The sequence below is a fragment of the Sceloporus occidentalis genome, unplaced genomic scaffold (genome assembly GCF_023333645.1).
Source record: "Sceloporus occidentalis isolate IW3139 unplaced genomic scaffold, rSceOcc1.0.p SCAF_20, whole genome shotgun sequence".
NCBI classification, from domain to species: Eukaryota; Metazoa; Chordata; class Lepidosauria; order Squamata; family Phrynosomatidae; genus Sceloporus; species Sceloporus occidentalis.
In genome coordinates, this window is record NW_028317000.1 from 14,946,567 (window position 1) to 14,961,118 (window position 14,552).

The window sequence follows — 14,552 nt, forward strand, 5'->3', positions numbered from 1 at the left end:
CTTGTTGGTTTTCCATCCTTGGCTGGTTCCCAATGCCAAGGTTTGACGTGTTACTCTCCGCTCGGAACAAAAGCCGGCTCATTTCTTTTTGGGTCTCCTGTCCGGAGGAGAAAATATGTTAGGCTTAAATTAGCAAGTGTCTGGAACGTTGCTTTAAGAAGAAGAAGAAAAATAACCCTAACAACCCAACTTGTTCCTTGTTAGTCTAAAAAAGTGCACCATGTACATTCGGGGTGAATGTGAACATCAAGGGACTAACCTGGATTCTTCTCATACTGTGAATGGACCCCCTGATTCTACCTGGGTTATGTCTGAATACCTGCCTAGTTTTACGGCCCTCTCCGCTGGGCACCTCTTCCTCTTCTCCAAGCCTTGGCATGGCTTCCCTTTCCCATGCCACCTCCCCCCCCCGAGACTCACGTGGAGCTCTGGCACCGCTTCTTCCTCGCTGGGCAGCTGCGGCAATTCCTGGGAGCCCCTTTGGTGGACGTTGTAGGCGAGGAAATGGATGCACCACGCCATCGCGCAGAACCCGCCTAGAAGGATCATGAGGGGTACCCAATCCTCCTGCCACAAAAGGGTGTCCGGTTGCGGGGGGATGTGGCGACGGGGCTGCTGTTGGTAGCAGGGCTTCAGGCGGGGCTGCTGTTGGTAGCAGGGCTTCAGGCTATCGGCTGCCCCGAACCAAAGCGGCATGACCAGGAGGGCCCAAGCCAAGGTGGCCAAGATGTAGACGCGTTGGGTTGCCATGGCCAGAAACGGTGGGCAACCCAATGTGGGGCCAGGTTGGAAGAGCCCGGCTTTGCCTGGTGTTTCATGCAAGCCAGAGGCCCCTGTCTGTCCTCTCCTCACACCCTCCACCTCCAGCAGTGTGTCACAACCCCATTGTGCCATCAGCCCAAGGAGCCACCTGAGCATGACTTAACCTGGCCATGACCAGAGAGCTTGAGAGAGGAGAGTCCCAAACATTAGACATTAGGCAGGTGACTCAAAGCTGCACCGATACGGACGTAGACGGAGGACCTCACCATCAAGAAACACCTCCGTGCTGTTTTGCACGAGGGACAGGCGAGAAAAGGAAAATGCATAGAGAACATACAACAACCGGATTTATTTCCAAAACACCATTTTGGGGTAGCGTTGCCACAGCCGCTGCGAATCTAAGGAACACTGTACATTGCTGCGGCGGAAGGGGAAGGAGTCAATGGATGCTACGCAAGTGCCGAGTTGGACAGCAAGACGTCCTTGTGATGCTGCTAGCTGCCAGGGCTGGGAGAGGAGGAAGAGCCCTTTGGCAGAGGATGTGTTTCTGGCTGGTCCGGTTTCTTCCTCTCCTGCCGGGAGAGGAGGATGTTTATGGACTCCCGCATGTCTTCCAAGAGGGAGAGTTGCGCCTGAGCGATCTGCGTCTGGGTCTGGAGGTTGTTGTGCATGCATTCGAGGAGACCGAAGCATTCCTGGGGCTGGTGGTCTGGTGCTGGTTGGAAAGAAGAGTGGGAGAGATCAGAAGAAGAATAGCGCATCTGAACTGCATAACAGTAGCCATTTTAATTTAGAATCATAGAGTTGGATGAGACCCCAAGGGCCATCCAGTCCATGCAGGAATACACAACCGAAGCCATCCAGCCTCTATTTAAACACCTCCAAAGAAGGAGAGTCCATCCTCCTCTTCCTTCATCAATGGCTCATACTGTCAAGGAAGTTCCTCCTAATGTTTTGGCACAATCACTTTTGCCATAGCTTGCATTCACCACTCTAACTCCCATGGTTCCACCTTGTGGAAATCTGGGGCTGGTGGTTGAGGGGAAGGAACTACAGGGAGATAATCAGCACTTTGTAGTTTGAGCATTTGACTATGGCTTGGAGGCCAGGGTTCGAATCCCTGCTGAACCATGGAAACACATTGGAGGACCTTGGGCAATAAGTCACGCTCTCTCAGCCTCAGAGGAAGGCAAAGGCAAACCCTCTACAAAGGCATCCTTACCAAGAAAACCTGGGGAAAGGTGCGCCTCAGTGTCGCCATAGGTTGGAAACGACTCGAAGGCACATGCAACATGAACAACCAAAAGGGGATGGTAAGGCAATTGGCAGTTATAGAACAACAAGAAGAACCCCAAGTCTTTTTACAAACTACAGATCCCAGCACTCTCTCGGATGCAGTCGAATCAAAGGTCCACTTTCTACCAAGGGCCCACTCTATTTGTCCCTTCTTTTTTATTGTGTATAATCATCATCATCATCATCATCTGGACAAGACAGCTTTGCACCACTACTTCTGAGAGTCTGGTTGTGTCTATGTGTTCAGGCGATGCTTAGGATAGCGTTTCTGCAACTTACAGAAGTGCCTCTTTCCCTTCCCTAAGCGGTTGGCCTGGGAATAAGGCAAGCCTTGGCTGGGCTTCCATTGAGAAGAAGGGAGCTCCAGAAAACTGGGGGAAGGCTTGGCAGGACAGAGAGGCTTGAAAGAAGTGGGGGCCGGACCGTCAGCGTCTTCTCCTGTTAAAGGAAGAGAAGACAGAGAGAGAGAGACAGTAAACATTTTTGCGGGGTCAGGAATTCTAGAATACTAGGATCGACCCAGGAAGGGCAGAGAGGCATCGATGGTCCTGAATCCTCCCTTTCCCAGTTCAGGTCCTTGCTTTAAACATGCAGAATAAAACCGGAAGAGGAAGGGCCAGGGATGGGGAAAGGAGCTTTTCCCTGGATTTCAACTCCCATCGCCCTTGTCCCAGCGGCAGGAAGGTGGGATTTGCAGCCCCTCGACATCTGGAGGGTTATCCATCCCTCCCCACTAACCAAACAACTATGCAATTGAAGGCTTCTTGACCGATGGATAAGAAACTTGAGTCACTTCAACTAATAGTTTGTTAATGCGTCCTTGCAAAAGGCTATGTACAACCATTTTGAAGCGAGGAGCTTTAATTTATTTCAGGTGGCAGCCACCATTTCATATTCAATTACAGATCTTAACCCTCCAGGACCTTGTCCCTTCATAGGAGTTTATCACACCGGGGCTGATTTCAGCATTAAAGAGAGATTGAAGCGCATTTAAAGCGTCCTGCAAACGAAGCGGAAACAGCGAGTGATTGCGCAAAGGATTATCACACGCAATTGCGCACATAAAGCGATATCGGAAACGCGTTGTCACTGAAATCCCAAAAGTAAAAAGATGCGTTAATGCTTCTTTGGGAGCACTTTAATGGCGGTTTTTGTGCGACGCCGTGTGAAATCGTTTCGCGCAGTTACGTGATTTTTCCGGTATATTCATGGGATAAACTCCCGACCGCCTTCGTGTAATAAACTCCATTGAAGACTCAACGTCTCACAGTTCCCAGAATGCCATAGCAGGTCTCAAAAAGTGGATGATTTCCACCGTGCGCTTTGGACATAGCCCTCAAAGCGGAAAAGACGATCTAAAGGCAACAAGGACCAAGTACCAACTTGGAACATGAAGGGAGCGTCTTGGCGCATCTGCAAAACAGAAGGCGACAACAAAAATGGGAAACGCAGTGGGTCTCCTGGGTTGCCTTTTTAATTCAGCTGCATAAATGTTGTTATTTATCTTACTTATTTATCTATCTTATCTTCTTTTTAAATAAGTAAGATCAGGCCCTCTGACCCCAGCCTTACTTTTCCGGTGCTGCTTCTCATCTTGGGGGTTCACATCCGGCTCCATGCGGACGGGTCTGGAATTGGTGCCTAGAAAAGGAGGGCAAGGAAACAAATAGGGTCACGAATCGCAGGACATAAGGGAACGTCTCCGGAGCGTCCCACGCGGGCATTTCTTTAAAAACCAAAAAACAGAGAGAAGGAGAAAGGAGGAGAAGAAGAAGGTCCAAAACTGGAAAGCAACTCCCCTTTGGCATGAACAGGAGGAAGAGGCTTAGGTTTCTTATTTAGGGCCAAGCGGGTCTTCCGGGGTCTTTCCGGTTTCATGCTGCTGCGGTTAGAAAATAGACGAAGAATTAGAACATCCCCAGGGATGGTGGCCACTTAAAAGCATCTGGAAGTTCCAATCTTTGGTATGACTGTCATTATTATTGATATGTATTGGGAGCCCAGAGCGGCTCACGACGTTGAAATAACAGTGCAATTAAAAACACAGGAAAGGGATGCCTTAGCCTCTTTGGAGTTGTATACACTCTGACCATCCCAATTTTGTCATCCATTTTGTACACTGGATGGTCTCTTTTGCATCTTGTACTGGTTTGCTATTCTTATCCTCCATCAGGATTTGCAGCGTTCTCCAAACTGGGATCCTGCAATAGACTCCCAACCTTTGGTCCTCGAGTTGTTTGGACTTCAGCTCCCAGAATTCCTGACTGTTGGCCAAGGTAGCTGGGGCTTCTGGGAGATGGAGTCCAAAACACCTGGAGGACCAAAGTTTGGAGATCACTGATCCAGACCAATGGTTCCCAGCCTTTGGTTCCTCCAGGTGTTTTGGACTTCAGCTCCCAGAATTCCTGACTGTTGGCCAAGGTAGCTGGGGCTTCTGGGAGATGGAATCCAAAACACCTGGAGGAACACAGTTCGGAGATCACTGATCTAGACCTTTGGTCCTCCAGGTCTTTTGGATTCCGCTTCTGCTTAACCCTAAATGAGGCCATATTTGCCTTTAGGAAACCATGCCTGTCTTTCAGAGGCCAGAATAGGCCGACTGCTGCCATTGTTTGCTTCATGACTTGCGCCTTTGACTTTTGGGGACCCTAAAAGCTGAACCTGAGGGACAGGGAAGCGCAGCGGTTTTGGGCGTTGGACTTTGACACTGGTCAGGGTTCGAATCCTGTCTCGGCCGTGAAACCAGGGAAGGTCACGCTCTCCCAGCCTCCTCAGGGGAAGGCCATGGCAGGCCTCCTCTGAACAAACCACAATAGGATTGTCTCATGATGTCTGTATGTGCAAATACATGGATTCCAAAATCCAAAATCATGGCCCTGGTGGGGTTTTTCCAACTGTATGGCATAATTATATTATTATTATGATGCCCAGGTTTCCCTAGCATTGAGACGGGGCAGTTTCAACTGTTCAGATAGAACTATAATGTATAATACCCGCACTGCAGAAATGATCCAGTTTGAGACCGCTTTAACCGCTGTGGCAACATGCTATGGAATTCTGGGATGGGTAGCTTTGTGAGCCACTTAAGCTTCCTCTGTCAGAGAGAGCTCTGCGGTCACAAATAAGCTACAAATCCCAATATTCCATAGGATATGGAGCCTGGTGTCAAAGTGGGTTAACTCTGCAGTGTGGAAATGAGATGTAGTGTAAATAAACCGCTTTAGAAGCGCTTCAGGGCCTTTCCCTTCGTGCAACAGCCTTGTGAGGTAGGCCACTGTGTCGTTGTGGGTTTAAATGGTTTGGATCCACATTTAAAACGCAGCCTTTCTTCCTCAGTTCTTCTTGAATGACTCAGGAGGCGGAGAAACTACATCTCCCATGGCACCCCGCGGCGAAAAGGGGGCGTGGCTCGCGACTCAGCCGCCATGGCGCCTCCAACTCCCATGATGCTCCCGCGACAGGAGCCCGACCGAAGACTACAAATCCCGTCACACCCCGCAGTCCGTTCGAAGGGCTCCGGGGCTCTTTCGTAAAGGTTTTTCTCCCCGAAACTCGCCTCTCGGACGCGGTTGTTCGGGAGCGGTGCGCGGCAAGTGCTGCAGCGACCGCCGGGGTGAAGGCTCCATCCATCCAACCGCTAAAAAGCCCCGCGCATGCGCACTTTCTGTGTCTTCCTCGGCCTGAGCCTCACTCTGCGCAGGCGCGTTCCCGGCAACGGCTAGACTCATGCGCATTATGAGGGAGAACTAGGGCGAGGGAGGAGAAGTACGCATGCGCGTGGCGGAAAGGAGGGGCGGAGATCAAGCGTGGCCCGTTGTCCTCTCAACCCATCTTGCTGGGAATTGAGTGGGCGGGGCCGCTCTGATCGGAAGCGGTTTCTCATTGGCCGACCGCTCCTCAACGAGGCGCCTGATTGGTGGAGAGTGGGTTAGGCTGCGCGAGCGCGGCGGAACGGCCCTTTCCTTTCTCCATCCCCTCCAGAAGGTTCCACGACCGGTTTTCGGCTCGCTTCGCCGCGGAGATGCTGGGCCAGCGCCCCGTCCTCGTCCTCAGTGAGTCCCGGGGAAGCCGAGGGGGACGGGGAGGAGGGAGAGGCGGAAAGAAACCCCGCTCTCTGCTCTCAGTTACTCAGTTGTAACGAGGAACTTGTAACGAGTAACGGGCGCCTTGGGCTCCGGGGACTTGTCGCCTCATGGACCTCGCAGGGCTCTCTGAGGCCTCAGAGGCGGCCCCTTCCTCTGATCCTCCCCTTGTCGGCCTCCCTCCAAGGACCGTCCAGGGCTGGCCCTGCTTAGCTCCCAAGATCTGCTCCTAGGCTTGTCTTCCTTTCCTCTGAGAGCAGAGCCTCTATAGGACCTAACATTCATCGCCGGCCGCCCCTCCAAGGAATATCCAGGGCTGGCCCTGCTTAGCTTCCAGGATCGATTTGTGTGATCAATTTAGTAGGGCTTTCTGAGGCAAGGAGGACCCTGAGGTGGTTTTTGACAGTCCCTCCCTTTCAGGGCCTAGCGTTCCTTGTCGGCCTCCCCTCCAAGGACCATCCAGGGCCGGCCCTGCTTAGCTTCCCAAATAAGATGGGACCTGGCACCTTTAGTGCAATGGTCCCCAAAGAGGATTTGGGACTTGGCATCAGTCGTAAAGGAGAAATAGAGCGGGGTATAACCACCGCAAACCACTGATGCCGCTGTTTAAAAGGATTGGGGGATAGCATTGATCTCTTTGGGGGGAATCCCTGCCCCAAGACTAAGGCTACTCCAGGTTTTCTTATCTTTAGCCTTTGTTTGGTGTCTTTAAACGCCCAGAAGCCCCACAAAACAACTATGTTTCAATAACTGTTTCTCCTTTTGATGCCTTTCTTCCTCAGGTCAGAACACGAAGCGCGAATCCGGAAGGAAAGTCCAGTCCGGAAACATCAATGCCGCTAAGGTACGGGTTCCTTGAAAGCTGCCTTCAAAGGGAGAGAGGTCCTCAAGGCGCCTCAGCAGATGGTAGATGGCTGTTTGCAGTGTGACAACGTCCCTCTGTATTAGAACCAGTGGGATGGAGTATTCTTTAGACCGGAAAGACCTGAGGCCAAGACCCTGCTCAGATATATTTAGGACTGACCATTGGCATAAGGTCATAAATGATCTACAGAGTAAGAGCCCTTCTCCAGTCCAAGCATCGCTTACTGACCTTCTGCTTTTCTCTTTTAAAGCACCTTGCCTCACGTCTCCTTTCCCTTCCAGACCATTGCCGACATTATCAGAACATGCTTAGGACCGAGGGCCATGATGAAGGTGAGCGCACCCTTTCATTGCTCCACAGGATTTGATTAACTTGCGCTCCGGTCAGAGGTTACTGACATGAATGTTCCCAATTCCCCAATCCAGATGCTGTTGGACCCCATGGGTGGGATTGTCATGACCAACGACGGCAATGCTATCCTCAGAGAAGTAAGTTTCACTGGAGCTCACGCCGGGTTTGTGATGGGCAACCAGAAGGCTGGAACGATCTGAGAAAAATGAATATACAGTGGGCCTTGTCTAGTATCAGTGATAGAAGCTGTAATGCTTTGTAGGGTGGAAATTGCATTGACACAGGGGTGGGAAGTATGTGGCTCTGCAGTTGTTACTGAAATGCAGCCCTCTCCACCGGCGGCTTATTCCCTTCCAGATCCAAGTCCAGCATCCGGCTGCCAAGTCCATGATTGAAATCAGCCGCACTCAGGACGAAGAGGTGGGAGATGGGACCACGTCTGTCATCATTCTCGGTGAGATGGGGCTTTTGATGGGCTGTGCTCCCCTCCTTCTCTCTCTAAGGCCCCATATAGACTGCCAAAATAAAGCTGCTTCGGGTCACTTTGGAGGTATGCTGTTTAAATGATGCGTGCGCCCTAAGAGTCCGGAAGCTGTGCCAAAGCTGCGCTCCAGTCCTTAGGACTGGATTGTGGCTTTGGCGCTGCTTCCAGCCTCTTAGGACCATACATCCAAAGTGACCCGAAGCAGCTTTATTCTGGCCTGTCTGTATGGGGCCTTTGTAATATAACTTGTATTTTTTTGGCAGCCCCTTATTTATATTTTTAAAATCATATAGCGAGCCATTTTAAGATCTGGTTTTGGGAGAAAGATGCCATATACATTATGTATCTTATGTATAGAAAGAGTTTGCCATAGCCTTTCTTTTAGTCTGAGAGTGTGTGACCTCCCCAGGGTCAGCCAGTGGGTTTCCATTGGGGATTTGAACCCTGGTCTCCCAGCATCCTAGTCTAGCACTCATACGTCTATGGAGAGGCCTTTCCTCGGCCTTTGCTCCCTCTGGAGTAAGGTGCTAAAAACCCAGTGAGGTCCCTAGTAGGCATTAGGGGGCAACTTTTCCTTTTGCAGTTCTTTTTTACCCCAGGGCATCCTTGGCCCTGGAGGCGGCATGGATCTCGCGTTCGGCACTTTGCCCACTTCCACTTTCCGTTGCGCCTTTAACAAAGCGTATGGCAGTTCACTAACTCTCCTTTGCTTTCTCTTCAGCTGGAGAGATGTTGTCAGTTGCAGAGCATTTCCTAGAGCAGCAGATGCACCCAACGGTTATCATTAGCGCATACCGTAAGGCCTTGGATGACATGATCAGCGCTCTGAAAAAGATCAGGTGAGCGGGGCACCTGGAATCTAGAAGTGCGGGCGACCCATGCCCAGGTACCACGATGAATACCTCTCTGGGCTCCTCAGGGAAGGGAAGCCTAGATCAGTCACAGCGCACAGAAAACTACCTTAAACTGTCACAGATTTCTTCCTTCTTACTGGGAGGTTGCCGAATTGATGTCCCCCATCTCCAGTTAAAGGTCAGGAGAAGAGCCATCTTCGCCTGTGGCCTTAGAGAACCATTGGCAATCAGAATAGACAACATTTGGGTGTGTGAAACAGTGGCCTCTCTTGGTATAGAGCAGCTTCATCTCTTCAGTGATAAGGTGCCACAGGTGAAAATCAGTTTGGGATCTGATGGTGACAGTTTTGTGCAGATACTACAGCCTTCTAACAAAGAAGACTGCAACCCTGAGGCTTCTCTGGAAGGAGTTTCTTGACAGCCCAATTGTTTTGAGATATGTTTTGGTTTGGTTTCCCTAGATGTGTCCAAAGTTACCTTTTTGCTCTGCAGTTAGGAATGCAGCTGAAGCTCTGTGGATCTCTGTTTTACAGACCACCTTCTTTCCTCTTGGTTTCTGCAGCAACCCTGTTGACGTCAACAACCGCGAAGCCATGCTCAAAATCATCCAGAGCGCCATTGGCACGAAGGCGATCAGCCACTGGTCCAACCTGGCCTGCGGCATTGCCCTCGACGCAGTCAAGACTGTGGAGCTCGAAGAGAACGGCAGGAAGGAAATCGACATCAAGAAATTTGCCAAGGTGGAAAAGGTATGGAAGGGGGATCGGGGGGTATTTCCTTGGCTGGGGCTGGAGTTTGGAGGCCTGGAAATAAACGGGATGCGAAACAAGAAATGGAGAGAGTGTTGGTCTTTTCTTGCTTTCCTGTGTGGGGAGAGCCTTTCAGGTTAGAAAAACCAGAGGGCTAGGACACAGTACAAGACGTGTTTACTGTAAACACAATGGGAAGGTTATGAGAAACACAATTAATCACTTTGTCTTTTCATTTTGAGAGGGACTGCAAAGAGACTCTTAGGTATAACTGCCTAATTTCCTTGAGGGAGATCAGTGTGTTATTAGCAGATTAGGTCTCCCTGGTCATGATGTCTTGCTGCAGAAGCTAAAAGTCTCCTGGTTTGTCTCTCCCACCCTCAAGATTCCTGGTGGATTTGTTGAGGATTCGTGCGTCTTGCGTGGGGTCATGATCAATAAAGACATCACTCACCCCCGGATGCGCCGCACCATCAAGAACCCCCGCATTGTCTTGCTGGACTGCTCCCTGGAGTACAAGAAAGGCGAGAGTCAGGTAGGCCGGTTTGTGAGGCTCCTCAGTGTTGAACGCAAGTCCCATTGCCTTTATCTGTGTTTTACGTGACTCTTCAGTCACTGATGTTTAAATTCCCTTCATTGAATGCTGTCACTTCCGCCAATCTGATGTTCAAGCCTTCATCTCTTGTCAGTGTCCTCTCCTGCTTGGCTATTCTAGTGTAAAAAGTGCCATGTCAATCCGTCTTGAGATGGCACAACATTGGAAATCTGTAGATCCATCATGCCCTAACTTAGCATTGCTTTTAGTTGCAGGACTTAAGGAGTAACCAGAATGGCTTTAGTTCTCATGCAGCATAGGATCCGTTTATTTCAGTAACCAATAATGATGGTGTTTGGTGCTATGACTAGATATATCAAATATGGATCCAACTGGGTGCGTTTGTGTCTTTTCCTGCAGACTGAGGTTGAGATCACCCGTGAGGAGGACTTTGCCCGCATCCTGCAGATGGAGGAGGAATTCATCCAGCAGATGTGTGAGCACTTGATCAGAGCCAAGCCAGATCTCATCATCACAGAAAAGGGAATCTCAGGTAAAGAGCTTGAGTACATTTGCAGGGAGGCAACGAATGCAGTCTTACTTCCCTGCATGAACATTGTACTTACGAAATGGTTTCTCACTTCAGACCTGGCCCAGCATTTCCTGATGAGAGCCAACATCACCGCAATCCGACGTGTGAGGAAAACTGACAACAACCGGATTGCGAGGTGAGTACACTTGGATTTTTTTTGCAAGGTGAGCTGGGAAGCCATATGTTTTATATCCTTGGGCTGCTGCCTCATTTCCTGCACCCCGCTGGGTGTCTTTAGTCCCTAAGGTTGGGCATCCAAGCTGGCGCCTGAGCACTGGAGGAGACTTATGTGTCCTCTGTCATGGCAGGGCTTGTGGGGCTCGTGTGGTCAGCCGTACGGACGAGCTGCGCGAAGAGGACGTTGGGACAGGCGCAGGACTCTTTGAAGTGAAGAAGATTGGGGACGAGTACTTCACCTTCATCACCGACTGCAAGGAGCCCAAAGCTTGCACCATCATGCTCCGGGGCGCCAGCAAAGAGATCCTAGCGGTGAGCAAGCCTCCGCTTGGTCCTGGGAGATAAGACCAATGACAGGACATCCGGTTGTAGTTTCGCTGTATTATGGAAATAGGGGACTTGTGGCTTGTTCCCCCCCCCCCCCGTCTTCATTTTCCTATCTTTAACCACATCATTTTAAAAGGATGGCAGTCAGGCAACCCTCTGGATTTTGTTGAACTATACCTCCCAGCATTCTTCAGTCTAGGTAATTGTAGTTGGAGCTGCTGGGAGTTGGGGTTTTAACTGCATCTGGAGAACTTAAGGATTGCTACCCCAGGTTAAAGAGGACCCTCTGGGACATGTGGCCCAGCGGTCCAAGAGTATCCTCCAGTACCTAAGGTATTACTTCTAAATTAACCATTGAAAAGCCTTCCCTTTTGGAACCAGTAGGAATTGTGCATCTTTACAGATGTGTAAGTCTTGACTCTCCTCAATGTAGCATAGGGCTCCCAGGGGTCAAAACAGTCATTTTCCTGTAAGAGGGCTGGGAAATAGTAATGATAGCTGGACCTTTACAAAATGAATAATCAATTTTAAAAAAGCAGGTGTGTTTAAAATGGTTCAAGTCATTACAAAACAGGTTGCTTACCCTGCTCTCTGCCCCAGGAGGGATGGGGGCATTTTGGCACTCCTAAGGCTGAGCTGCGTCAGAATTGTTTGCCCCTCACTTATTTGGGAGGAAGGCAAGGCAGCCTCCCTGGAGGATGGGACCCAGGAGCAGCCCATACATTTGTACCTGTAACCATTTCCCGTCAGCCTCTTCCCAAATTCCTCTCTACCTGGGCAAGCAGCTTGTCTCAAGGTGAGTCCCTCTGCCTCCCCTTTCCCTGCAGGAGGTGGAGCGGAACCTGCAGGATGCCATGCAGGTCTGTCGCAACGTCCTGATAGACCCCCAGCTGGTCCCCGGCGGCGGCGCTTCCGAGATGGCTGTGGCCCACTCCTTGACGGAGAGGTCGAAGGTCATGACCGGGGTGGAACAGTGGCCTTACCGTGCGGTGGCCCAGGCCCTCGAGGTCATCCCCAGGACGCTCATCCAGAACTGTGGCGCCAGCACTATCCGTACGCTGACTTCGCTGCGGGTAAGGATGCCCTTGCTTCTTGCTGGCAGCTGGGTGGAAACTTCTGGTTTGATTGCGGTTGGCCTACTGTCACCCATGGATTCAATATATAAGGGACACCAGTGGACTATGCCATTGTATTTCATGGGACTTGGGCAGCCATGGATTTTGGTATCCACGAGAGTCCAGGAACCAACGGATACCTAGGGCCCACTATATTGCCTTAAATCAGAGTGAGGCACCTTTGGCTGTTCAGATATCCTTCCAGACTACAGTTCCCATTATCCTCAGACACCAAGGCTTGTAGTATTTGTAGTCTGGAATGTATTAAAGTCCTAAAGCAGGCATTTATATTTGACGCTACGTTGAGTTGTATCTGGTTCCTGTTTGGATGGCAAAGTGGGGGCAAGGGCAGTGAAGCAAAAGAACCTCTATCATATATATTGCAAGGGCAAACCAAAGAACTGGCTCCTTCCTAACATCTGCATTTTTAAGGGGAAGGGTAGGAGGGACCTGGGTTTTAGGTGGGTCAGTAGTGGAACCGAGAGTGTTTGGTGTTCAGACACTTATGGCAACTGTGGCTTGCAGGCAAAACATACCCAAGAAGGGAGCCAGACCTGGGGCGTCAATGGGGAGACCGGCGCCTTGGCGGACATGAAGGAGCTGGGGATCTGGGAGCCTTTGTCCGTCAAGCTGCAGACCTACAAGACTGCCGTGGAGGTAAGGCCCCAAATGCGAATCCATGTCAAAGCGGAAACCTGGGCCCCAAGATGCTTCCTTCTCTCCCAAGGGCAGGAAGAAAGAGGCGGATGGTATTGTGTAAAACACAAACAGCTGCGTTCTATATGTATGTAAAACGTCTATACGTGACCCACAAAAAACACCCTGCTGCCATTATATAACTAAGTGTACACTACTCTTTCCTTGAGTTGAGAGTTTCATGGAACCATAGAGTTGGAAGAGACCCCAAAAAGGGCCCTGATCCAGTCCAACCCCTTTACTCTGCCATGCAGGAGGATCTCTCAGTCAAAGCGTCCCCATTGACAGATGGCCATCCAGCCTCTGCTTTATCCATCTCAGCAAGTTCAAGAGCCTTTGCCAGCTCTTTCTTAGGGCTGCTTCTGTTTTATTACTAACCCTGATTCCTCCTTCTTTGTGCCCAGACGGCCGTCCTCCTCCTGCGCATTGACGACATTGTTTCAGGCCATAAGAAGAAAGGGGACGACCAGAGCAAACCGGCCGGGGCCCCTGACGCAGCCCAGGAGTAGCCCTGCATGGTTTTGGCTTTCGGCCGCTGGACGTGGAACCGAGTGAAGTTTTGGCCGCCACATCCCTCCTCCGTCCCCCGGTTGCAGGAGCGGTCAAGCGTCCAAGATACTGATTTGTTTGGAAGTTGGCAGGAGGGAGCGAAAGAGAAGGACGAAGGAGGAAGACTGCTGAAACGCGTTCTGTTAGGAGGCATTGACGCATAACTTAAGTGTATACTGTAGCTTCTTTGTGGCTTTATTAATAAAAACACACACTTCACAAGTTCATAGATTGGCTGCTTCTCCCTCTTTGTCGCCTGGATGAGCGTTTGAGCGTTTCACACGTTTTGGTCCTTTGTTTTGGACTCCAGCCCCCAGAATTCCTGGCTCTTGACCAAGTAGAGGGGGCTTCTGGGAGTTGAAGTGCAAAACACCCAAAGGACCAAAGTTTGGGAATCACGGATTCTAATCAATGCATTGATACATTGTTCCTTATTTAGTTTGAATACTTCTGTACTATTCTGCAGTGTTGTCCAAACTGCAGAAACGGAGCAGGTTGACACCGCTTTGAACCGCTGCGACTCTCTCCTGCAGACTCATGGGATTTGTAGTTTGGCGAGGAACCCTTAATGCTCTGACCTCGCCAAACTATAAATCCCACGGATGATTAAAATGGCGCCATGCTGCTTCACTTTCGGCTGCATGTCGGGAGCGAGAAACCTGCGGCCTCTTCGGGTGTGTTTTGATTCCGACACCCATCACGCTTGGGCCATACGAGTAACAAGGGATGATGGGAGTTGTATTCCAGGCTCCGGAGGTCAAAACAATTAATGTTATTGAGAAACACCTAAGAGTATTGAACTGATAGATAAACCGATGATCAATGGGTTTCCTAAAGATCCCAGAAGGCATATAATTGGTATTCCATTGGAAAGGAGGTCTGCTTGGATTGCGACACCCAGCAGTCGTAGCCAGTAGTGAGGGATGCTGGGATTTGCAGTCCTGCAAGAACTCAAGAGTCTTAGGATGTACAGATTGTGACCATAGATAGCAACCTTTTCGAATCTGCAAGGCGGCCCCTTTAAGTGCGGCCCCCGCCCTCTGAAAGAACAGCCGGCAGCAGGGTCAGCTGACCAGGGATCACATGACTCCAGGAGTTTGGAAGCAGCAAGGGCGGCT

General features: G+C 50.5%; 2 protein-coding genes across 6 annotated transcripts; one reads left to right on the forward strand and one right to left on the reverse strand.

Moving 5' to 3' along the window:
- Positions 1–1,110: 1,110 nt before the first annotated feature.
- TSACC (TSSK6 activating cochaperone) lies at positions 1,111–5,761 on the reverse strand. 5 transcript variants are annotated; one of them, XM_089482891.1, is made up of 5 exons: positions 5,615–5,756; positions 3,857–3,937; positions 3,631–3,698; positions 2,338–2,496; positions 1,111–1,477 (listed from the first exon to the last, which is right to left on the reverse strand). In XM_089482891.1, the coding sequence occupies exons 1-5, from the start codon at positions 5,686–5,688 to the stop codon at positions 1,257–1,259; spliced, it is 603 nt and encodes a 200-aa protein (XP_089339017.1). In that variant the 5' UTR covers positions 5,689–5,756; the 3' UTR covers positions 1,111–1,256. The 5 variants fall into 5 exon arrangements, with proteins under 5 accessions (XP_089339017.1, XP_089339016.1, XP_089339019.1 ...); XM_089482890.1 differs by having other exon boundaries at positions 3,857–3,940; XM_089482893.1 differs by lacking the exon at positions 5,615–5,756 and adding an exon at positions 5,275–5,468 and having other exon boundaries at positions 3,857–3,940.
- A 235-nt stretch (positions 5,762–5,996) lies between these two features.
- CCT3 (chaperonin containing TCP1 subunit 3) lies at positions 5,997–13,661 on the forward strand. Its single transcript, XM_089482888.1, has 14 exons — positions 5,997–6,110; positions 6,923–6,984; positions 7,287–7,337; positions 7,431–7,493; positions 7,714–7,810; positions 8,562–8,679; positions 9,257–9,443; positions 9,829–9,978; positions 10,399–10,531; positions 10,625–10,706; positions 10,879–11,059; positions 11,902–12,147; positions 12,715–12,846; positions 13,290–13,661. The coding sequence occupies exons 1-14, from the start codon at positions 6,080–6,082 to the stop codon at positions 13,392–13,394; spliced, it is 1,638 nt and encodes a 545-aa protein (XP_089339014.1). The 5' UTR covers positions 5,997–6,079; the 3' UTR covers positions 13,395–13,661.
- The last annotated feature ends 891 nt before the right edge of the window (positions 13,662–14,552 follow it).